The 20,548-nt window shown below is 41.6% G+C and overlaps 3 protein-coding genes across 4 annotated transcripts; 2 read left to right on the top strand and 1 right to left on the bottom strand.

The window, feature by feature from the left end:
- The first annotated feature begins 215 nt into the window (after positions 1-215).
- On the top strand, positions 216-2,926 carry aimp2 (aminoacyl tRNA synthetase complex interacting multifunctional protein 2). 2 transcript variants are annotated; one of them, XM_026324046.1, is made up of 4 exons: positions 216-339; positions 1,064-1,282; positions 1,667-1,901; positions 2,064-2,926. In XM_026324046.1, exons 1-4 carry the CDS (start codon positions 325-327, stop codon positions 2,450-2,452), a joined length of 858 nt encoding a protein of 285 aa, XP_026179831.1. In that variant the 5' UTR covers positions 216-324; the 3' UTR covers positions 2,453-2,926. The 2 variants fall into 2 exon arrangements, with proteins under 2 accessions (XP_026179831.1, XP_026179830.1); XM_026324045.1 differs by having other exon boundaries at positions 218-453.
- A 1,076-nt stretch (positions 2,927-4,002) lies between these two features.
- On the bottom strand, positions 4,003-6,791 carry LOC113140292 (uncharacterized). Its single transcript, XM_026324107.1, has 2 exons — positions 6,445-6,791; positions 4,003-6,149 (listed from the first exon to the last, which is right to left on the bottom strand). The coding sequence occupies exons 1-2, from the start codon at positions 6,634-6,636 to the stop codon at positions 4,437-4,439; spliced, it is 1,905 nt and encodes a 634-aa protein (XP_026179892.1). The 5' UTR covers positions 6,637-6,791; the 3' UTR covers positions 4,003-4,436.
- Positions 6,792-7,797: 1,006 nt separating this feature from the next.
- On the top strand, positions 7,798-18,563 carry LOC113141093 (voltage-dependent calcium channel gamma-4 subunit-like). Its single transcript, XM_026325313.1, has 4 exons — positions 7,798-8,412; positions 15,994-16,077; positions 17,451-17,591; positions 18,037-18,563. The coding sequence occupies exons 1-4, from the start codon at positions 8,190-8,192 to the stop codon at positions 18,561-18,563; spliced, it is 975 nt and encodes a 324-aa protein (XP_026181098.1). The 5' UTR covers positions 7,798-8,189.
- The last annotated feature ends 1,985 nt before the right edge of the window (positions 18,564-20,548 follow it).

Raw genomic sequence — 20,548 nt, forward strand, 5'->3', positions numbered from 1 at the left:
GTGAGAGTTGGTCCTGTTACGTCCTCTAGTGTTTTTGTGGTGGCAGATACAGAAAGTAATGTACAAATATTTAATGCAGCTGTGGGTGATTTTAACAACACTATCTCAATATCAAAAGTACCAGACACACAATAACTTTAAAACCCAATGAACATAATTACTCACTCATCCCTGCTAACATGAATTCACGTTTTACGCTCACCGGATGTGACGTCACCGCGGCCTCTTTCCTGTCGGACCGGTAGAGCTGGCCGCTGCTGCTGCCTGTCAAAGGAAGATCACCGCGTTTTGTTTTTAACAGCGTGTCAGGCAGTGTCCTCCGCCATGCCCATGTACCAGGTAAAGCCCATCTGTGGGGATGACATAAAGATTGATTTGCCCACGTGCATGTACAAGTTACCAAATATCCACGCGCAGCAAGGGAACAGCTGCACCCCCGAGCACGCGCTTCAGGTAACTGTGAATTCATTCATGTCGACAAGTTTCGTTTTTCCAACACTTCGTTTGTGTTTATCTGTCGCTGTTGTGCCACTTCGTTTGGTTCCTTTCGTTATTTCTAATACCTCGCACGGTTTGTTAGCCTGGGTTGTCTTTAGCCAAGCTAGCTGGCTAACCGAGCTTCTTAGAGAAATGAGAAATGTGAGTTGAAGCTGATGCAACAACCGCTGCACGTCTGTACATTTCATTGAGTACAAGATATTAAATAATGAGATTGTTCGAGCAGCTTGATTCAGCCTTTGGTTGCATTGTCAACCTTCAATTGCCCTTTGGGGATTAATAATTAATAATTACTCATCTCTGTGTGTATCTATCTGATCTAATCTATCGGATCTCTATCTAGCTCATCTGTGCATTTTCTCAAGTACTTTACTGAAATACAGTTTGAGATGCTTTACTGTACAAATAAAAATTTGTAATATGGTAAATGCTGCATACTTTAGATATCGATATTGTCTTGATAATGTGTTTTTTTTACCGTTGTCCCTATTAAAACCATGAATGTTCACACTATGAAGTTTAATTCCTAGTCAGCCACACTGAGTGATGCTCTCTGTCTCTGCAGAATGGCGAGGTGGACCCAGCAGTCAAAGCTCTGGAGGCTCGGCAGGATGAGATTATGAGAAAACTGTACGAGCTGAAGGCAGCAGTGGAGGGCCTGGCCAAGACGGTGACCACCCCAGATGCCGATCTGGACCTAACAGTCAGCAGCAGCCTCTCCTCCAAAAGCTCCAATGCCACAACCTTCAAAGGCACTACAGACCTGGACACACTACTGGGCAAGGTGAGAAACTGGAAGTGATACTGATGTGTTTTAGTGATGCTAGAGTATTACCTACATGGACTGTGTGCTGAGACAAATTCTGGTTCTTGAAACTGACATAATTTGACTCCATGTTGTCTTTGGCAGCTTCAGCCACCACAGTTCCACATATGGTTGGCTGCTGATATCCATTAGAACTCTCTGTCATTACAAGTTATACAGTAAATACCGCACCAACTGGCATAACCGGCTCGTAAAACAATTACCTTTGAAGCAGCAGAACATGTGGACTTATTACAGCCTGTTTGTGCATGTTGTTTTGGCCTAGTTATGGGCGACCAATGTTAATTCTGTATTTATTTCAGAAGCTGCACCTATTTACCTCTGTCTTGTTTATGTCACAAGGACCTTGGTGCTCTTCGTGACATCGTCATCAACGCCAACCCAGCGCAGCCCCCCCTGACCCTGGTGGTGCTCCACAGCCTGCTGTGTCAGCGCTACCGGGTACTCTCCACCGTCCATGTCCACTCGTCAGTAACCAGTGTGCCACCACAGCTCCTGTCCTGCCTTGGTCCACGCCATGCAGACAGCTACGCTCGTAACATGTTCCAGCTGGGCTTCACCCTCATATGGAAAGATGGTAAGATAAAACATCAAAGAAGTAAAGAGCCATTGTGTTTAGGAATGACATTTCTAACCATTATAAGCTTTGCATTTATGTTATTCACAAATCAGCACTGTGGCATTATCTGGAGGATGGAAATGCTTGTGTGCTAATGAGACATTTATCTCTTCTATCCAGTGCCCAACCTGCAAATGAAGTTCAGCATTCAGAACATGTGTCCCATTGAAGGTGAGGCCAATGTTGCACGCTTTCTCTTCAAGCTGCTGGCTCCCTATCCCAGTGACCCTGCTCTTGCCACCTTGATCGACAGCTGGGTAGACAGAGCTTTCTTCCAGCTGGCAAAGTGCAGCGGCAAGGAGAAAGCCACTGTTCTGCAGGCCCTCAACTCTTCCCTGGGCCGCAATCCCTGGCTGGCTGGGCCGGAGTTCTCCCTGGCCGATATCGCCTGTTACTGCTGTGTACTGCGAAATGGTTTGACTTCATCTCTTCCCACTAATGTCCAGCGCTGGCTCAACTCCTGCGAAAACCTGGGCCACTTTGGCCCTGCCAAGCTACTTCTGCAGTGACAGGGGCTATCCAGGACCTGACACCAAAGAGTGTCATACCCAAAGTGAGAGAAGGGCATTAGAGTATTAAAATATCCCAGCCATGTCTGGAAGTCCTTCTAATGCTTCCACGTTATGGTATTCTTTTACTGAGCTGACAAAGACTTGGTAGAATCAATATGGTTGCTGGTTAAAATAACATAAGAGAATTTGTCTCTGCCATGCTGCTTTTGTATAACAAGACTCTAGGGTATTTTTTGCAAAGGAGGAAGCATGAGAAGACTATAAAGGCTTGGTGATGGGTTAAGTTAAAAATGATGACAGATGTTTTTAGGCTAACACAGACACTGTACACCTTCCACCTACTTTGTGCCTAACTTGATCCTGTTCTAAGTATGTGTGGCGACTGGTATTACTGGATGTTTTCAAAGTAATACCTTGTACTATTTGATTTTCAGAAGTCATTAAAACTTCGACTTTGGATCAAACTTTGAACTGCAGCTTGGAGTTTGTTTTTCAGCATATTTAATCATTTTGAAAACAAATTTGTCAAAGTAACCAAACAGGCAGTATTAATGAAGTGCACCTCTGTGTCCAATAGGTGGCAGGACTGTCATTTATAAGTTGAAGGTAACTTCTGAACATGTCATTAGTTCACTCCATTCACCTGCTGAAACTACACAGAGCTGGCATTAGGTTTTTGCAGAGATAACGGTATCACCATATATTTTTTAGGTTGTTTTTTTTTCAACTAACATATATTTTTGGATTTTTAAACTCTAATATCAATGTTCTAGTTAAAACAATATTATTTAAAATCATTTTAAATAAAACATTTAATAGTTCTTGTGTGCAAGTACTAAAAAAATCCCATTTAAAGATTAACTTTACATAATTTTTGTTTGATTTTTCATCTTAAAACTACTTTAAATGTGATTTCATCATCCATAAGTGACCTAATTTAAGCATATGTAACATTATTGCAACTTTTTTCAAAAATATGGGGAAATTACAGATCTTTAAAATAAAGTATCAATATGCCAGTTAATCAGCAATCTTGCAGCTGCACACTTTTGATTATGGGGCAGTCTTATGCTGCAGAGTTCTATATACTGTAACTCTAATACTTTGTGACTGCTACAGGCAAAGTAGAAAATCCATCGACTATGATATATGTACATATAAGGTCATAATTTGTTAAAAAGGAGACAAAAAAATCCCAGATTTATTCATTCTTTGTCTGGGTTGGTTTGGTCTTCACAAGTGTCATGTTTTGGCAGCTCAGGTCCTGTGTTACAGCTCTGACAGCCTCCTGTTGGTCTCCAGGCAGCTGTCTGACAAGACGAAAGCTCGTAACTGACGTCTGGGCACATTGCAAGGAATACACATGGGAATCTGCAGCACTGGAATTTTAGAGTTTGTGTACTTTGTCTTCTTCACACACACACAAAGGCTAAGTAATCAGTATCTCTTGCAGGGCTGCATGCAAATAAAGCAGCTGTAACTAATCTAATTACTTCTGCTTTCCAAATGATTTTCATGGGAAAAAAGGCAAAGACACAAACAAAGGCCTCTTTCTTCGACTCTTTATATTTATGATATAAAACATACAGACAGGAGAAGCATTCTCACTGAACAGCTGTAGAAAAAACAAACGATCCTAACTGAAAGACAAAATCACTTCAGTTTAACCCTGTGGCTACTTAAAATCACAACAATAGCACAGATAGAAAGATGCTTTTGTTAGTATATTCGGTCCTTGAATATCATTGTCCATGATTGTCAATTTGATATTTTATTTAGGCCATTCTGGAGTGGGAGATATATGCTATGCCTATCAAAACAGATAAGGAAGCAATATTACAAAACATCTGGGCTAAGTTATAAATTAACTATTACTCAGGGTTTCCTGTCATGATTTTAGCACAACGTGGTTTAATTCTGTATCAGTTTAAAGGCAGAGAGAGGGAAAAAAAAGCCACTGGTAAAGTCACTGGTAATGTATTCACTCTGTGACCAAAGCACACAGGTTGCTGTTGTACCTCAAAAGCTGAATGCGTTCGAAGTAGTCATCAGTCAGAAAGTTTCTCTGTGAGGTGACCAGGTTGCCTTTCTGACTGAAGAGACGCTGGACGGGGGCCGTGGATGGAAGAGTGGTGTTATATTTTAGAAACAGCTGCTTCACTCTGGGGAAGTCCTGCAGGCACTCAAGGCTCTTCCCTGTTCCTTCAAGGTACTTGCGGATCTCTTCCATCACTCCCCGTTGTTGGATCTGATTGGCAGGTTTCACAGACCCGTAGCTAAAAAAGTCATCTTCAGATTCAATGGTGGACAGATTGCGGCTGGTGTTTGCCTCAGCTACGTTGCAGGGATCGATCTGAGATGCCTCTGTAGCCAGCAGAGAGCACATCTCCTCTCTCTCCGAGGCAGCCATCCACCACAAGCGAAACTGGGGAGTAGTTGCTGTTGCAATCTTTGCTTCTGTGCTGGCAAACAGCGCCTGGAACCGCACATCAATAGCCATCACAATGGCATTGATGACATCACCAAAGTAATTTGCTGCCTCTTTCTGCTCATTTAGCTTGTTCTTTAGACTAAGTACAGTTGGGATGACCAGACCCAGGTAACATTTCTGCTCAGCTTGGAAAAGTTCAAGTGCAAAAGCAAGTGGGTGGAACACAGCCACATATTCTTTCAGGAAGGCCATCTCCTCTGGCTGCATACGGGGGACCTCCAGGCGGGCACACAGCTCTGTCAGCTCCCGCTCACTCAAAGAGACAATCTTCTGCACAGCACAGTACTCCACATTCCAGCGTATAACAGCAGGGACAACAAGTGCCATCTTTCCTATCTCCTCTGCTGCGTCCATACCAACCTGGAGGTGGTGGCATTTGCTCCAAATGGCAAACACCTTGGCCATTGTACTGTAATGTAGCTGGCACATTGGCCCCTGTGATACAGCCTGCCAAAAGTCCTCAGTGACAATCTGCTCTAGGGTGTGTGATGCACAGCGCTGTACAGTGGGCAAAAACAGGAGCATGTCCTGCTCGGGCTCGCCCTCGAGGATGCTGCTCACGTTTTCATAGAACCCAATGTCATCGTCACTTTCCTGGCCGTCCACTGCAAACTCCTTGAACACACTGATAAAGGGGCTGCCATTGTCAGTGATTGTGGTCTGAACTTTACTTTCAATGTTGTATGCCACATGGATGTCATGTATCCGCCCAGCAATGGTGTCATATGTGATCCTGCCCTGCAGCCGTGCAAAGCCCAGAGCAGCAGATTTCCTCTCCAAAGAATCTGCATCGATCCAATGGCAGGTCAGACCAAAGAAGCTCCTGTTGTTGGCTGTCCAGATGTCAGCCGTGGTGCACACGTACTGGACATTGGTGAGTTTCGCCATCAGCTCCTCCCTCATCCTGGAGAAACCTTGGTCCACCTTTGTAAACAAGGTCACTCTGTCCATGGACTTCAGCCCTTCAGTTAAGCCTGCAATCAGCTTCCTGAAGCCGGGCTGCTCCAGCACATAAAATGACTGGCAGTCTTCTACGATGAAGTTGAAGATCAGCTCATCGATCTTTGCTTGTGTCATGCATTTGGAGATGATTTCTGCTTTGAGTTTTTTGAGTTGGCAGTGCCTGCTTTCCTCACCGTTGTGCTCTTCTTTCTTTCTTCCCCTCTTGGCATCAGGACTAGCTTCACAGCCCAAGTGTGTTCTCTGAAAGACAAAACGCATAAGAGGTTTCCCTTTAGCTGCTGGTGCTGTGCCATTTGTGCCACCAGCCTGCAAACTTCAAACTCCAAAGACAATACCACTTATGCAGAGTACAGTTGTTTTTTTTTTCAGCTTGGTTGCACAGAAAGAGCCTCGGGCGCCACGAGTTAGTAATCGACATGCAGCCACAATGTAACGTTATTAATCATGAAGGAAGCGATTCATTCATTAACTCTTTCAAACATTAACCTGACGGGAGCGAGGAATCACTACAGTGGCGTTTCTTTCTGGAACTTACGTCTAAATGTTTCTTTAGATTTGATGTTGATGTTTTCGACGTGGATAGCAGATTGACCCTCGGCAGACACAGATTACACTGGACGATGATATTTTTTCCTTGATCTGCCTTGTACGTGAAATGGTGGCGATAACGCCAAGTATGCATGGCCGATTTGGTCTCGCCGCTGGGTTCATTGTGATCCACATCCATTTCGAACGCTATCTCTAATGTTACTGATGTCTGGAAATATAATAAAAGTATCGTAATCCGATTTAGTAATCGTGATTACACGTAAAGTAACGATGGCGGTAGAGAAATCCTCGTGAAAAAAGGGGCAGGCTTTTGTTCAGATGGTTCCCAGGAAACACACAAGGAGTGGACACTGGCGTCCCCGTTTATTTGGCACATGCGCATTAATAACAAAATCTACAGAGAGACTAAGTAAACGTGAAGCATTACGCATGCGTTTTACGCACATGGACGTCCATACTGTAACGTCACGGACCATTCCTTTCTATCTTTACGCTCCTCATAGTAGCTCTAGTGTTTCCTTTTCCTCCAGTGTTGCCGCGAGTTGGCGCCACCATCAGGGCATCAGGGAGTAGAAGTAAAAAGGCCAGACGGTTTTAATTGACACATTGTGTGAGAACCATCCATTCATTACAGCCTAACAAAGAAAAAATGAAATGACCGATTTACCAATTACAGAAAATATGCACATAAAAAAAATTAGAGACAGAAAAAAAGTATAGCAGGTTTGGGCTGGTTCTGTCACTGAATGAAAACATGCACATAACACTTTCAGTCAACTTTAGAACATTTGAAAGCATTTTAAATTTCCCTGCACTCAAAAAATTTTTTTGGCCTGTTGTTACATTTCCTAGAGATTAAGTTTCAGTTTCATTTCTGTAGCTGTGACGTTTTGCAGATGTTCAGTTTTGTAGCTTTTGTGGGAATGACAGTCGAAGACAGCAAGAGCTGTGGCTGGGTCACTTTATTGTGACTTGTAAGTCTGTGATGTTTTTACATCAGTTTGACAAACAGAAACAGACACGTGTGACGGATGTTCTGTTTTTGTCAAACATGAGCAGAAATTCCTAAAAGTGTTTCACTTTGTTTGAAAACCTTGTGTCGTGATATTGTTTCTCCCACCAATCCTTCACCTCCAGCTTCACCTCTGTGACAGCTGCCTGTGACTGATATTTTAAGTGCACCATCCAGTTACACGACCAAACTGCCATAAAATCACTGTGAGTTGGTTCTTTCTTTATTCAGCAGCACATTTTCCTCCATTGGTTAGATCTGGTGAGGGTGGGGTCTCACTTAAAAGCCATTGACGTAGCGCTCTTTGGCAATGGGTTTTAACAAACACGCAGTCTTTAAGAACAGGGAAAAGTGCTTTGAGGGAAAGATAATAGGGGGAACAGAAAAATTAAGTGGTAAAGAGGTTTTAAGTGTTTTGAATAGGTACACGATGTTGCAGACGTGCTGTCCTGCGCGCTTCAAACCTGTGTGGAGCCTCTGGAGTGGACATAACTGGTGTCCTCTTATTGTCACAACAGCCAGTTGGTTTTGAGCATCAGGTGAGCGTTTCAGGCAGTAACCTCTTTTCTTCGTCTTTCTCTGGGCAACATATTCCACTTTTAGCAGAGAAGAAGAGAGCGTGGACACACCTAAATAAGTATGACCAAAGGATCCTGACGCGCTCCGGTGTGTGCATGGTGAGCGGTGACCGGTGAGAGTGTGGACTAGTATGAAGCGCCATGGCTTGGTGTGACCGCGGGGTTCAAACACTGCTGGCCACCGTGGGGGCTTTCGCTGCCTTTAGTCTGATGACCATCGCCATCGGTACGGACTACTGGCTCTATTCGCGGGCGTACATCTGCAACGGCACCAATACCACCGCAGACGAGACCCAGCCACAACCCAAAACCAAGAAGGGCGATCTCACCCACTCTGGGCTGTGGAGAATCTGTTGTATTGAAGGTGAGCATGCTCCAAGTCTAGTCTCACTGCATTGAAGCCGTGAAGATAAACGCTGCCTTGCATGGTAATTAAATAGAGACTCCACGGTTTCCTGTTCGTGCAACGCAGTTTGATTCCTCTAGATTTTTGACAAAGAGTCTTTTGTTTCTCAGTGCGCACAGACATTTGAGCGCACAAAGGACGCACTCCGTTTACGCACAACCAAATGTATAAATTACTTAGATGGATCAACAAAAATGTGATAAACTTTCCAGTGTTATAGGTCAAACGGAGAAAGTGTTGGTAAACACAGGTAATCGATACTTTTGACACTAGATGTGCTGAAGTGGCACATTAACGAGAAACAAACGAATGGTGTCCTGGTAGGCGCTCAACTCAGTCTGTCTGCCAACTGTTACATGCATTGTTCAAGTATAGTCCCACACAATAAACACTGTTCTGCTGTTATAGTCAGCAAACAATGTGATGCCAAGACGGCGCGCCTGAGCCCATTCACTCCTAAAACCGGGAAATGTGCGCGCTATTAGTCTACTTTCATTCATGTCTTCATTGTATCCGATGCTGTTGCTTGGCAACATCCCTGAAATTGCTATGGAAACATGCCCAGTGATTTAAAAATAGATGACTGAGTTCACGTCATGTCCAAGCAACAACAGTTTGTTTCTTATTTTGTTCTTGTCTTTTCATCCTCTTAAAACTTATTTTTGAATAATTTTTTACGCTTTTAATGTTTCATGAAGAGGTGCCCTGACAGTGACGTCTTATTTCAACAGCGGACAGACACTCATTCATTGACCAATCTTTCTTCCGGCCACCCTTGCACTTCGCTCCTCAGCTATCAATGAGTCGATGTAACTGGATGGATTTGTTCATGCGTCTGCCATGACGCAGTGATTGCTGGAGCACAAATTTTCTACCAAAAATAAAAAGTGAACATATCTTAGTTTAACATGTGTTTAGCAAGGTGTTAAAAATCAGCAAACACCACAATGTTGTTGGGTCTATATATGTGCAATTCAGTCATAAACAAATGACTGAGTATAAAAGCCTATATAAAAGCACTAGAACTTGAAACTCTAGAGTTTTTCCTTAGTAAGCTGCAGAATTATGAATAGTGTGGTCATCAGCTCACACAGGCACTTCAGACATACAGAGAAAACAGCACATCGTGTTCCAGCGGCAGGTAAAGAGGAGCTAAGAAATGTTATGTGCACCTGTACTGTCATTTCTGGAGCTTTAGTAAAGACAAAAATCCTGAAGGCCATAAACATAGTTGTCTTGTGATAAGGAAAGATCAAAAACTTTTTTGTCCCAGTTAAAATACTTATTTACAGCAGACAGATTTTTTCTTAAATGTCCTTTTAAAACATTTCTCTTTGACTGTGTTGTCTTTTGTGTGTAGCTACTCTAAGGTTTTGTATTGATGCCAAGATATTTATTCACTATAAGGCACCTGAGTCTGTTTCTTTTTAATTCCCTGAAAATAATGGAATAATTCACACTTCTAAAAAGGAGGAAAACATTTTACCTGAGCCTGTACTTTCATTTCCCTTATACAGTGAGTTTTGGTTTTGGGTCAGGCACTTCTAAGTGTTTGCACTTTATTCTGTGGATTTGTGAGCATATTTTTATTCATAATTTTCAAAACGCAATGTCACCATTGGCAACATGTATGGAGAGCTTCAGCTGTCATCAGTGATTAAGTTGTTTCATCATGCTGTGGTGAAGATGGGCGCTTCAGACACATGTAAAGAATATCCTGGTGTGTTATGACACTTGCAATTTACTGAGAGTCATGCTTGGCTGGGCACCTGTCTGTGATGTGGACAGATTCACAGTCTGCATTGTGTCCTCTGAGACCCCGAGAAACCGTAATAAATTACAAATGTCATCCAACTATTATGTAAATCCTGATTTTGCCTTCAGTGCTTTGAAGTAAATAATGAAAGTGGGATTAAGACAGCAGAGAGAGAATTGATCTTGATGAGGTGGTGGACAAAGACCAGCTCTGTGAGATGAGACGTCTTTCTGAAAGCATCATTTTCACAAACAAAGGGGACCCTATCATATCTTTTTCTCCAGTGCTAATAGGTTCACTTCTCTGCCTTTTCTTAAAACTACAAGCTGCTGGACAGTGGCTCTGTTGTCATGGAGACTCATAAGTATAGCAGAGAAGACAAGGAAGGAGTCTTAACCTTCCCACCCCCCTCCATACACACACAGACAGACACACACACACACACACACACACACACACATGCCCCTCTGGCCATAATGACAAACACACTTGGTTATTGACGGGGACGCCTCTGTGTGTATCACAGCTAGTGGGGAAAACATCACCACGTCTGGTTGAACAGATTGCAGCAACAACATGTCTTTATCTCAGTGACAACACATTGTTGTAACACACATAGCAGCCCCTTTCTCTTCTCAGAACCCTATGCCAAATGTGTTTCAGATTTTCTAGTCAGCCAGCTCAACAGACCTCTCCTTCAGCAGGCCTGCGTGACATTTAAGGAAGCAGGCAGGAATATATTGAATAAGGCCACTTACCCGTGAGGTCAGCACTAACCTCTTTTATCAAGTCCTTTGCATTTCTTAACAGTTGTTTTGATTTTTTTTTCTTCTGTATTTATTTTCCCACATGAATATTGTGTGACCATGGTCTGCACTCGAGTGCACTGAGTGCTCCTAATTTGCATTAGAATCGGCAATGCATCAGCGGCTGTTGCTTATGTATGTTGCCAGTAAATGAAACCAACTCTGAGCACGAGAAATAACCTAATGAATAATCCAATTAGCAGGTACATATTTACAGTAAACATCCCAGCAGGCGAGGGATTGGTGTGAGTGGTGATGCAAAGCTGTTTTCTTGGGGGACACTGGATGTGTATGTCTCTGAGGTGCCACTAGATTAGCTGGGGTGAGGTGTTGGTGCTGGTGGGGGGGTCACTTTCATTCTCACCATGCTCCACAAGTCTGTAATTAAAACGTGATAACTGAGAAGCCATGCGGGGGCACTAATTAGCCAGCATGCCCCAACTACCACCTCAGTCACTCTGCCCTTCTCTCCTCTGCTTGATGTTAACTCTGTTTTCATCCTTTTTAGATTTAACTGTTCCGTCCTCATTATTACTTCCCCTTTGTTATTTGACCTTTTCTTTTTCTTTTCCTTTTACCAGTGAACCCTTTAGCATTCCCTTCACAAACCCCCAGCTCCTTTTATTTTTAGGTGCATTAATTAACTCTTCTTTCGTCTGCAAATTAGATGTTGATTTTCATTTGCAAATAGATAACATATTCTTAGAAACAATAGTTTGACATATGGTGAGATGCATTCACTGTTAAATGAGAAGACTGATGAAGCTACTGCCAGTAGCCAACTAACGAGGCTTAGCACAAAGATTGGAAAATATTTGACCTTGATCTCATTGTTTTAGTATTAATATGAATATTACAATTACATGGGTGTTGTATTAGATTTATTTATATAAGAATTATACAACATAAAAATGTCCTGAGCATATGAGCTGCAGTGATAAACATCTTTTTATTTGAATCCATGCACAACCCAGAATATTATGAACACCATGTTGAGAATCCATGATATATGTATATTTTTTATGTTTTCTTAAGTATGTAACAATGCCCAGAATCCTGTTCAATAGACTGCATGTGGTGATAGATTTCAGTTTCCTTCCAACATTTTAGATACACATTCACAGTCTATCCCAAATAGGGCTATGTTTGAAGAAACTGCTGCCTTGTGACAATTTAATTAACCAACTGTCAGTCATATCAACACTGAATCACTGATGTATTTGCCAAATTGCTTTTATTTCATCCTCACTCAGACTAGAAAGAAAGTGGAGAGGTTTTGTTTGATTACACAGATGCTTTTATATTGTGTTCTGGCATTCCCTGCTTCCAAAGTAATAAATGAATGTGTCGCTAGGTCTGTGTGAGTGAGGCACGCATGTCTGTTTGATATCAAGCCCCAGAAACAGTGTTCTTACTGTTTACAGATTTATAAAACTCAATCATCCCACCTGCTGTGTACCACAGACTGCTCTCCCTCGTCAGTGGTCACACTTTCCATCGCACATATAAAAGCATCAAGCATAAGAACAGAAGCAAAGCAGAGGTGCAGGGTACTGCTATTCCTGTTTGCCATAGATTTGTTATGTAAAGTGGAGTTCAAGTGAAAACCAATTCCAACCAAGTCACTTTTGACTAGTTTATTCATCAGTCTGTTTGAAGAGCTACTGAAGTGTGAAAATAAGGAAGTGGGAACATGTGTCACTTGGAGCTTGCTGTCATGATATACTGTACATCTGGAAACAGGAGAGCGTGCATGTGCTCCAAATGCCTCCCAGAGGCCACTCACTTATTGGATAAGTTGCGTTAATACAAAAAAATAATGATATTCATCACCCTGTTGCCAGTGGCATCACAGCTGTGACAACTGCTCCCAGTGCAGTGTGTGTGTCTGTTTACATGTGCACATGTCCATTGTGATCACATTAATATACAGCTGGGTGGTGACAGCTCTGTGAATGGCAAAGGGGTTTGCCCATATTTGGTCTGTATCAAAATACAGTGAAGATGTCAAAAGCATCCTTGGAGGCTGTTTATTTAAATGAGCTTATTAAAGACTAACAGGGGTTGCCATGGAGAAGAAGAGGAGATGCTCAGCATGGGGCTTTGCATCCTCAGTCAGGCCCATTATTTCCCATGTCCTGTGTTGACTGTGTAAGATTAATTTCCTATTTGTCACAATACAATCAGCAGATAGCGTCCCCAAATTTGAGGGTAAGCAATTTTTCTAACATCTTAATCTTTTTCAGCATCTCTAAAAGCCTGTGCACATTTTGTCCTTTAACACTCTGTAACTCTGTCACTGAGCCCTTTTTAATGTGGCCTTCTATCTTTTTTCCATCCTCATTTCTTTGCTCTCCTTGTTGCTTTGTTTCTTTTCCACATACCTTCTTTTCTTGTTTAATCTCCACTTCCTCTCATCTCCTTTCTCCTCAGGCATGTACACAAACTAAACATAGACATCAAGCTGATAACTGCCACTCATAAATCACAAGAATTGAGGCCTCAATTTATAATCAGATTTCCAATTATTTGCAATATTGTCTCCTATTTCTTCCATCCTCCACACGTGCACATGCACACACACATGACAGAGGCGTCAGACAGACTGGAGATCCTTGGATCCAAACTTGAACAGTGGATGGAGAATATTGTGTATATGTCAACAATAATAGTAGCATTCTGGGTTCACAGTTAAAGGTGTGTTTGTGTGTTCATTGTTATCAAAAGCATAAATGTAGTTTGACATTTCAGCTAAGTACACACATTTACAAATACACACATTTAAAAACTGCTACAAGCTTTGAAGCTGCAGCATGATTTCGTTTACACAGCAATTAACAGGACAGCAAAGGTGTCTGTGCTTTTCTTATTGTCACCGTTCGTGATCTAACCACATCAGCCAGATGTGTTTTTTCACAGGGTACAAAGTCTCACATCAGTGCTTAAAATAGTTCATAGTCTTTTTTCCATCAGTGACTAGACACAGAAACTTGTGCTCCATTTCCACCAACTGATTTGACACTAATTAATTTGATGTCCTTCATTAAGCAGCAGACCTAGTTAATGGAAGCTAGCATGCCCTTAAAAGCTGTGCCACCAACAATGATGGTTGTGTGGCTCACCCATGGGCACCTTGGAAATGGAGTGGACAGCTGTCCATCTGTTATAAGTTAATGGGCAGAGTCGACATTTATGTGATGGTGTATCATATCTTACCTTCGCTGCCACTAGAGACAAAATAGAGCGTTTGTATTTCGGGGATAGGTAAAAGCCTTTATTGCTTACAGAGCATAACTGCTCACTAAACCTGTCCCCAGACATAGCTTAGCAAGCAAAACTGGTCTGGTTGATCCATCAAGCTTTGGATTTCTTCACACAGGGCTGAAGTAAGAGAGATACTTGGCATTTAAAAAGTTTAGACTGCGGTGTCCTTTCTCAAACCTTCCAAACCAATTAGCCAATTAGCTGATTACTAACCAGGTCCTATTTCCAAGGCTGAGGAGGTGCATTATTAGTTAGCTAGTTAGTCAGATTACATGTTCATGACTTTTAATCTCAGTCTCTCAGAATGATATCATGTAGCCAATATTACTGACCACCTTTAGATGCAATAAAAGGCTTTAAAATGGCTAATATTTCAGGTAGTAAATGGTGAGCAAGAGCCGAACACCTGACAGGTATAGCAAATGCAAAGACACTCGAATGGACAGATATGCTTATAAAAACTATGCAAATCAAGCCACAGCTGAGGCCATCTTTAATACTGTGGGTGTTGTTTTGTGGAATGACTAAAATGTTGCCCAAATGGTGAATGAATATCCAGAGCTCATAGCATTACCATACTGCACTGAGCACATCCAATAAACCCACTCCAGCCCCTTTCTCTCCAGACAAGGTGTTGTTTATGTTCCTCCTCAATTACAGCTACAGGCTTCTCTCAGCTTTTCCTCTCTCCCTGCCTCTCTCTCTCTCTCTTTTACCCTCCATACCATTCTCCTTGGCATTCAAATCTTTCAGCACTGTTGCTCAGAAAAGCCTTCTTGTTTCTCCCAGCACTCAAGCATTCACCTGAGCTGGATTTGGACATGTGCCACAGCCCATTAAATCCCTTTGGGGAATACAATCTTAATCACAGCAGCATATTGCCAGCGAATGCACTGATCCTTGAATCACAAACTCCCCCTCCTTATGCTGATTTTCTTTATTTGTGTGGTGAGCTGTGAGCTTTAGCTTGTGGGGTTCATGCTTGACCCAGGGAGTAAACAACACAAGTTTAGTTCAAAGGTGAAAGTGGTTTGAACAGAAAGGCGTAATGAGTTAATCCAAGAGAATATGTAACTTTTCTGTGCTATATGTAGGGATCCAGTTTAATCTAACTCTATATGAAAGAGACTCTATTTAACACTCAACAAAGAAGGAAAAACAATGGTTTTTGAAAACAAGTGTTCATACAAAGAGGAAAGTCTTTAACAAGACTATACCAACAATTTCCAAGATATTTCTGCTATTAAATAGATAAAAATACTTGTCTGACTGTGTAATTAGCTGCTAATAGCCGACTGAATAAACCTTAATTGAAGACAAAGTTCAGTTAAATTAATCAGAACGCTGCGTTTCCCATTTATGCCTCACCACTCCCATTGCTTCTTCCTTGCAATAATATTAAAATATGAAAAATAACTAGAGGTTATCAGAGAAGTGACTTCTCACTCCGTCCTCTTTCATCAGCGACAAGAGCACAGGCACATCTTACTCCAGTCGACACAGTTAAACAAAAACAGGTCACCAGGTAGGGAGCAACTGGAGAATCCACACATCCTTCAAACAGCTGAAACCAACTGGACTTTGATAAACTGATATAAAACATGTAGCATCAAGCAGTGAATAAATCGATTTAACTTTTCGGCAATTAATGCATTCTGTATATTTCTGATCCTATTTATTGTCTGAGCCCTTTCTGTTTTTTTTGTCCTGCAGGCATTAATCAAGGCAGCTGTTACAGAATCAACCATTTCCCTGACGACAACGACTATGACACAGACAGCTCTGAATACCTGCTGCGTAAGTGCTCACTGCTCATCCTCTGTCTGTCTTTGTTCAAACTGTTTGTCTTTTAGGTTTAAGCAGGAGGTCCACTGACCTACAACATCCTATTTGGTTCTGAGATCAGTCTCCAAATGGGCAATGCTCTTTCATACAGATTAATAAAATGCAGAGCAAAGGCATAAAACGAGGAGAAAATTGTGCCAGCATTCAATAAGATGGATTTAAAAAATGTTCGGAATTGCATTACAAGCATTATTAGAGTATGACCACTTGGAAAAATTAAAGACAGCATAGCCAAGCCTGAAAACAAGGTATCCATTTTATATGAGGAAGAATTTCTGATTTGTTTTCATACTAGAATGCAGTGCTTCTTACTTGCTAATCAATTAGCTCCAATCACACAAACGTTATCGTGTCAGAGAGCTTGCTCTTATTTTTTCTATTGAAATTTTAAAAAATTTAAAAGACATGAAAAATACAGAATTGCCATGTGCGATTCGAATGCCTGCTTGTTCCTTAATTGCTTTGAGTGATGATGGTGCAGGATCAGCACCACTGTGCACTTTCCTCCAATGTTTCTTTTTCTGTTGCTGTTATATGAGGGACATTGTGAGCTGTATGCATCGCAAGGAAAACTTACTGTTATATGCTTAAGAGTCTTCATGCAGCAACAATATGTGGCTCTATGGGGAGATAAAGTTCTTGTAAAAAGTGGTCTGAACCAGTCTGGTCCTTTCAAAATACAAGGCATTTTTCTGTAAAAAAAAAAAAAAAAAAAAAGGCTTACATACATAAATTGGAATTAGTTTGATTCAAAATGGGGATATTCAATCATCAAAGGGCCTTCATTTGAACAGAAGAACAAAGAAGACTTATCAGATCTTTGGAAAAGTCCATTAGCCATACTAAATAAAAGGAGAGCTTAATAAAAGATTTTACTGTGGAATAAGCTCATCCATCCTGCAAAATGGCACAGTGATTCATTTCTGGGGAGGTGATAGTCAGTGAGTGCTCTTGTTACATCCCACAGCTGATTAGCAAAGCTTTGTCACAACAAGGCCTCAAAGTCTAAATGATAATGGAGTTCTCAAAAATGGATGGAGAAGAGGTGGGACTGGATATGTGAGGGCTCAATGGAATAATGAAAATTAAAGCTTTTTGCATACTGTGGGTTTCCACACTCTATTTACCTGTTATTAATCCATTTATTATTGTATTTGTATGTAGAAATAGTTTTTATGATCCAATCTATTGATTCATTTATTGATTCATTCATTTGTATGGATTTTATACTAAACAATCTCTTTACTGCCAAATCAAATACTGGTTAATGAATTGTGTTAAAACCATTTACTCTCACTTAGTTAATGAGCTTTTTGTCTCTGCAGGCATAGTCCGTGCCTCCAGTGTGTTCCCCATCCTGAGTACCATCCTTTTAATGCTCGGAGGGTTGTGTGTGGGGGTGGGCCGAGTCTACAATAAGACAAACAATGTCCTCCTCAGTGCAGGCATCCTCTTCGTAGCTGCAGGTGAGCAGGAGGATTGCGTACACTGTCAGCTGTGCTCCCAGCGAGGGGCAATCGTGTAACGTCTGGGGTTTGATAATGAAGAAAGACAGCTTGATGTGGCACCTGTGGCCATGTATTGTACTTCATCAATGGAGCCAAGACAAGCTTCATTCCCCACACAACTCACACATAAGTGATGAGGACACATGTCATTAAGGGCCCCGGTTGTGATCAGAGTCCTGTAATCACTGGCTGATGAACAGCTATGCACAGTGGGAGTTCAGGGCTTTCATCATTGTTGTGAATGATTATTGGATGACAATTTTTGGTTCTTCCATTTGTGCCTTTTCTCTATTATTGTTTCTTTACACGACTTCATTATTTCACTACAGCACATCACTTCAGACCTTGTTTCTTTACCTTGTTTTTGTCTCTCATTTGCTCTTTATCTGTTTTTGGTTTTCAGGTCTGAGCAACATAATAGGCATCATCGTCTACATCTCCAGCAATGCAGGAGACCCCAGTGACAAACGGGATGATGACAAGAAATACACTTATTCCTACGGCTGGTCTTTCTACTTTGGTGCCCTCTCCTTCATTGTGGCTGAAACTGTGGCGGTCCTCGCCATAAACATCTATATTGAAAAAAACAAGGAAGTTCGCTGGAAGGCACGGCGTGAGTTTATCCGCTCACTCTCTTCCTCTTCCCCGTACTCGAGGATACCGAGCTTCCGGTACCGCCGACGGACATCACACACCAGCTCTCACTCCACAGAAGCATCCCGGGAAAACTCACCTGTGGTCGGTCTGAAGAGGGCACCATCTTCCAGTGGGCCCCTGGATGAGCTGTCTATGTACGCCCTAGCGAGGGACAGTGTGACGGAAAACACATACAGCCCTGAACATGAGGCAGCTGCTGAGTTCCTGCAGGTCCATAACTGTTTCCCCAATGATTTAAAGGATGGGGTGAATCGCAGGACCACACCAGTGTGAGGGGCATGTTGCCGGGCTCAAGGTTTACCTAGAAGAAGATGAAGAGAAAATAATGAAAAAGTCAGTGCACTGATCTGTTGGATCCTGAGTGCTTGTGATCGCCTGTGTGCCATCTTACAGGCACAGTTTTCACAGAGACCGTCCTTTTGAAAGGACTAGAGGGAGACTAGAGGACAGTCACCTGGATAAAAGTTGAGCCAAAATGAGAATCTGATTTATTTGTCTGCTTTCAGAGACCATCAAAGCAGAATAGAGTTACCATTGTCTGTGCATTAGCCAGTGCAAAATCAGTGTTATCTTTCAACTGTGTCAAATTGCTTAAATGAGCAGTGTGTGGATGACAAGCCTTGTTTGTGTAATGGTCACTATATATTTTGTGTAAGTTGGAGAGTGAAGCATTAAGGTGTGCCATTCAGCAGTGTTATTTAACAAGGTGCTAAATGAAAATGTTCCATTTGAAGTCAAAGTATGGACCTCTCCCTAGAGTTTCTAGTGTCCTCATAAACAGCTTGGTCCTGCCTTAAGCTCTAATTCAAAGACACAAGATGTAGTCTCTCTCACCACTGTCCTTTAGAATAATGTATGGCCTTTTAAGCAGTCTCACATTATAAACATTTTTAATCCTCAGTGTCTTTACAAAATGAATTCAGTGTTGAGTATTTTAGCAGATCGTCCAAGTCAACCATCCCATTTTTCAACTAATATGAAAAGTTTTGTCTCCCTGACTGACCCTTCCTTAAATTCATTCCCTGACATTTTTGGGAAACAAAATTTCATTTGGTCAGTAACAAATCTCTGTTCGATAACCCCCCTTCCATCACACCCCCTGATGGCTGTGATATTGTGTATGTTCTCATCACAAGAGCAGAGCATCTTACGAAAAGGCAGTGCCCAGAACTGCACAGATCAGGACTTCCTTTTGCTTTGAATAGAGCCCTGCATCCATCCTATTTGATGGATAAGGATCTGAGCCAGGCAGAGAACGCATGTCTGTCTGTGACACTGCCTATGTGTCCATTTGGGTGTCTTTTCCCTCTCCTGTGTCAAACATAGGCCCCAGACTGTCTGCAACTGTGTCCCAGAAGGATCTGGCTCTAATAACCAGTACTGTACTGCTGTCCTACATGTCTATTCCTGCTTTTTTTTTGTTCTCTCAGGAAATACTGTGACATTGTGGCAGGTTGAACTTTTGAGGTCATCTCCTTCAGCTTTAGTAGTGCTAGGACATGAACCAGTGATAAAGATAAACCTGGCAAAAGGTTTTGAGAAACAAAAATGCCATTACTGTGTTTTGAAAATGCTGTGAGTGTTTGCTTGGAATTGCTCCACAAACCAGCTGGGGTGGGTTTTCTTCGGTCTTAGGGCTATTTAGTTGGTTCTGGTTTTGGCAAGAGAGCTCACTCAACCACAGAATAGTATCTGATTGTATTTAGTGTGTTTGATATTCCATTTGAGATGGCACTTCATATACAAGACTGAGCTCATGTGAAAAAAAAGCCATCAGTGTGAGTCATTCTTTTATATTACAGTATCAGAAAATAATCTAAATGTGTTTGTTTTTAATGTAAAGCTGTAAACCTGTATATAAAAGTACAATAAAAAACACTGAATGTGCAAAGACACAAACAGAGGATTTAAAGCGTTATTTTACTGAACAATGACTCAGTAATGCATCAGTGTAATTCAGCAATGGTCATACAATTCAGTTTACCATTTTATATTCACATAAACAAACTTTGGTTGTTATCAGTCCCAAAAGTAACTCTAACTGTTGAATATCCTGTTGTGTAAATTGAAGTACAGTATGAAATGAAAATTCTTACTGTACAAAACTGTACTTTACTGTATGTGCATATATTCATTTATGGATTAGTATTGTTGTGAAATAAGCACATTCTCAATTTTCTTGTACATTTGAATATAGATGTCCAGAAGGAAAGATGCTGATTGGAGTGTAAGGTGTTGCATAATAAAAGATCACAGGG

This window comes from Mastacembelus armatus, chromosome 8, assembly GCF_900324485.2.
Source record: "Mastacembelus armatus chromosome 8, fMasArm1.2, whole genome shotgun sequence".
In the NCBI taxonomy this organism is placed as follows: Eukaryota; Metazoa; Chordata; class Actinopteri; order Synbranchiformes; family Mastacembelidae; genus Mastacembelus; species Mastacembelus armatus.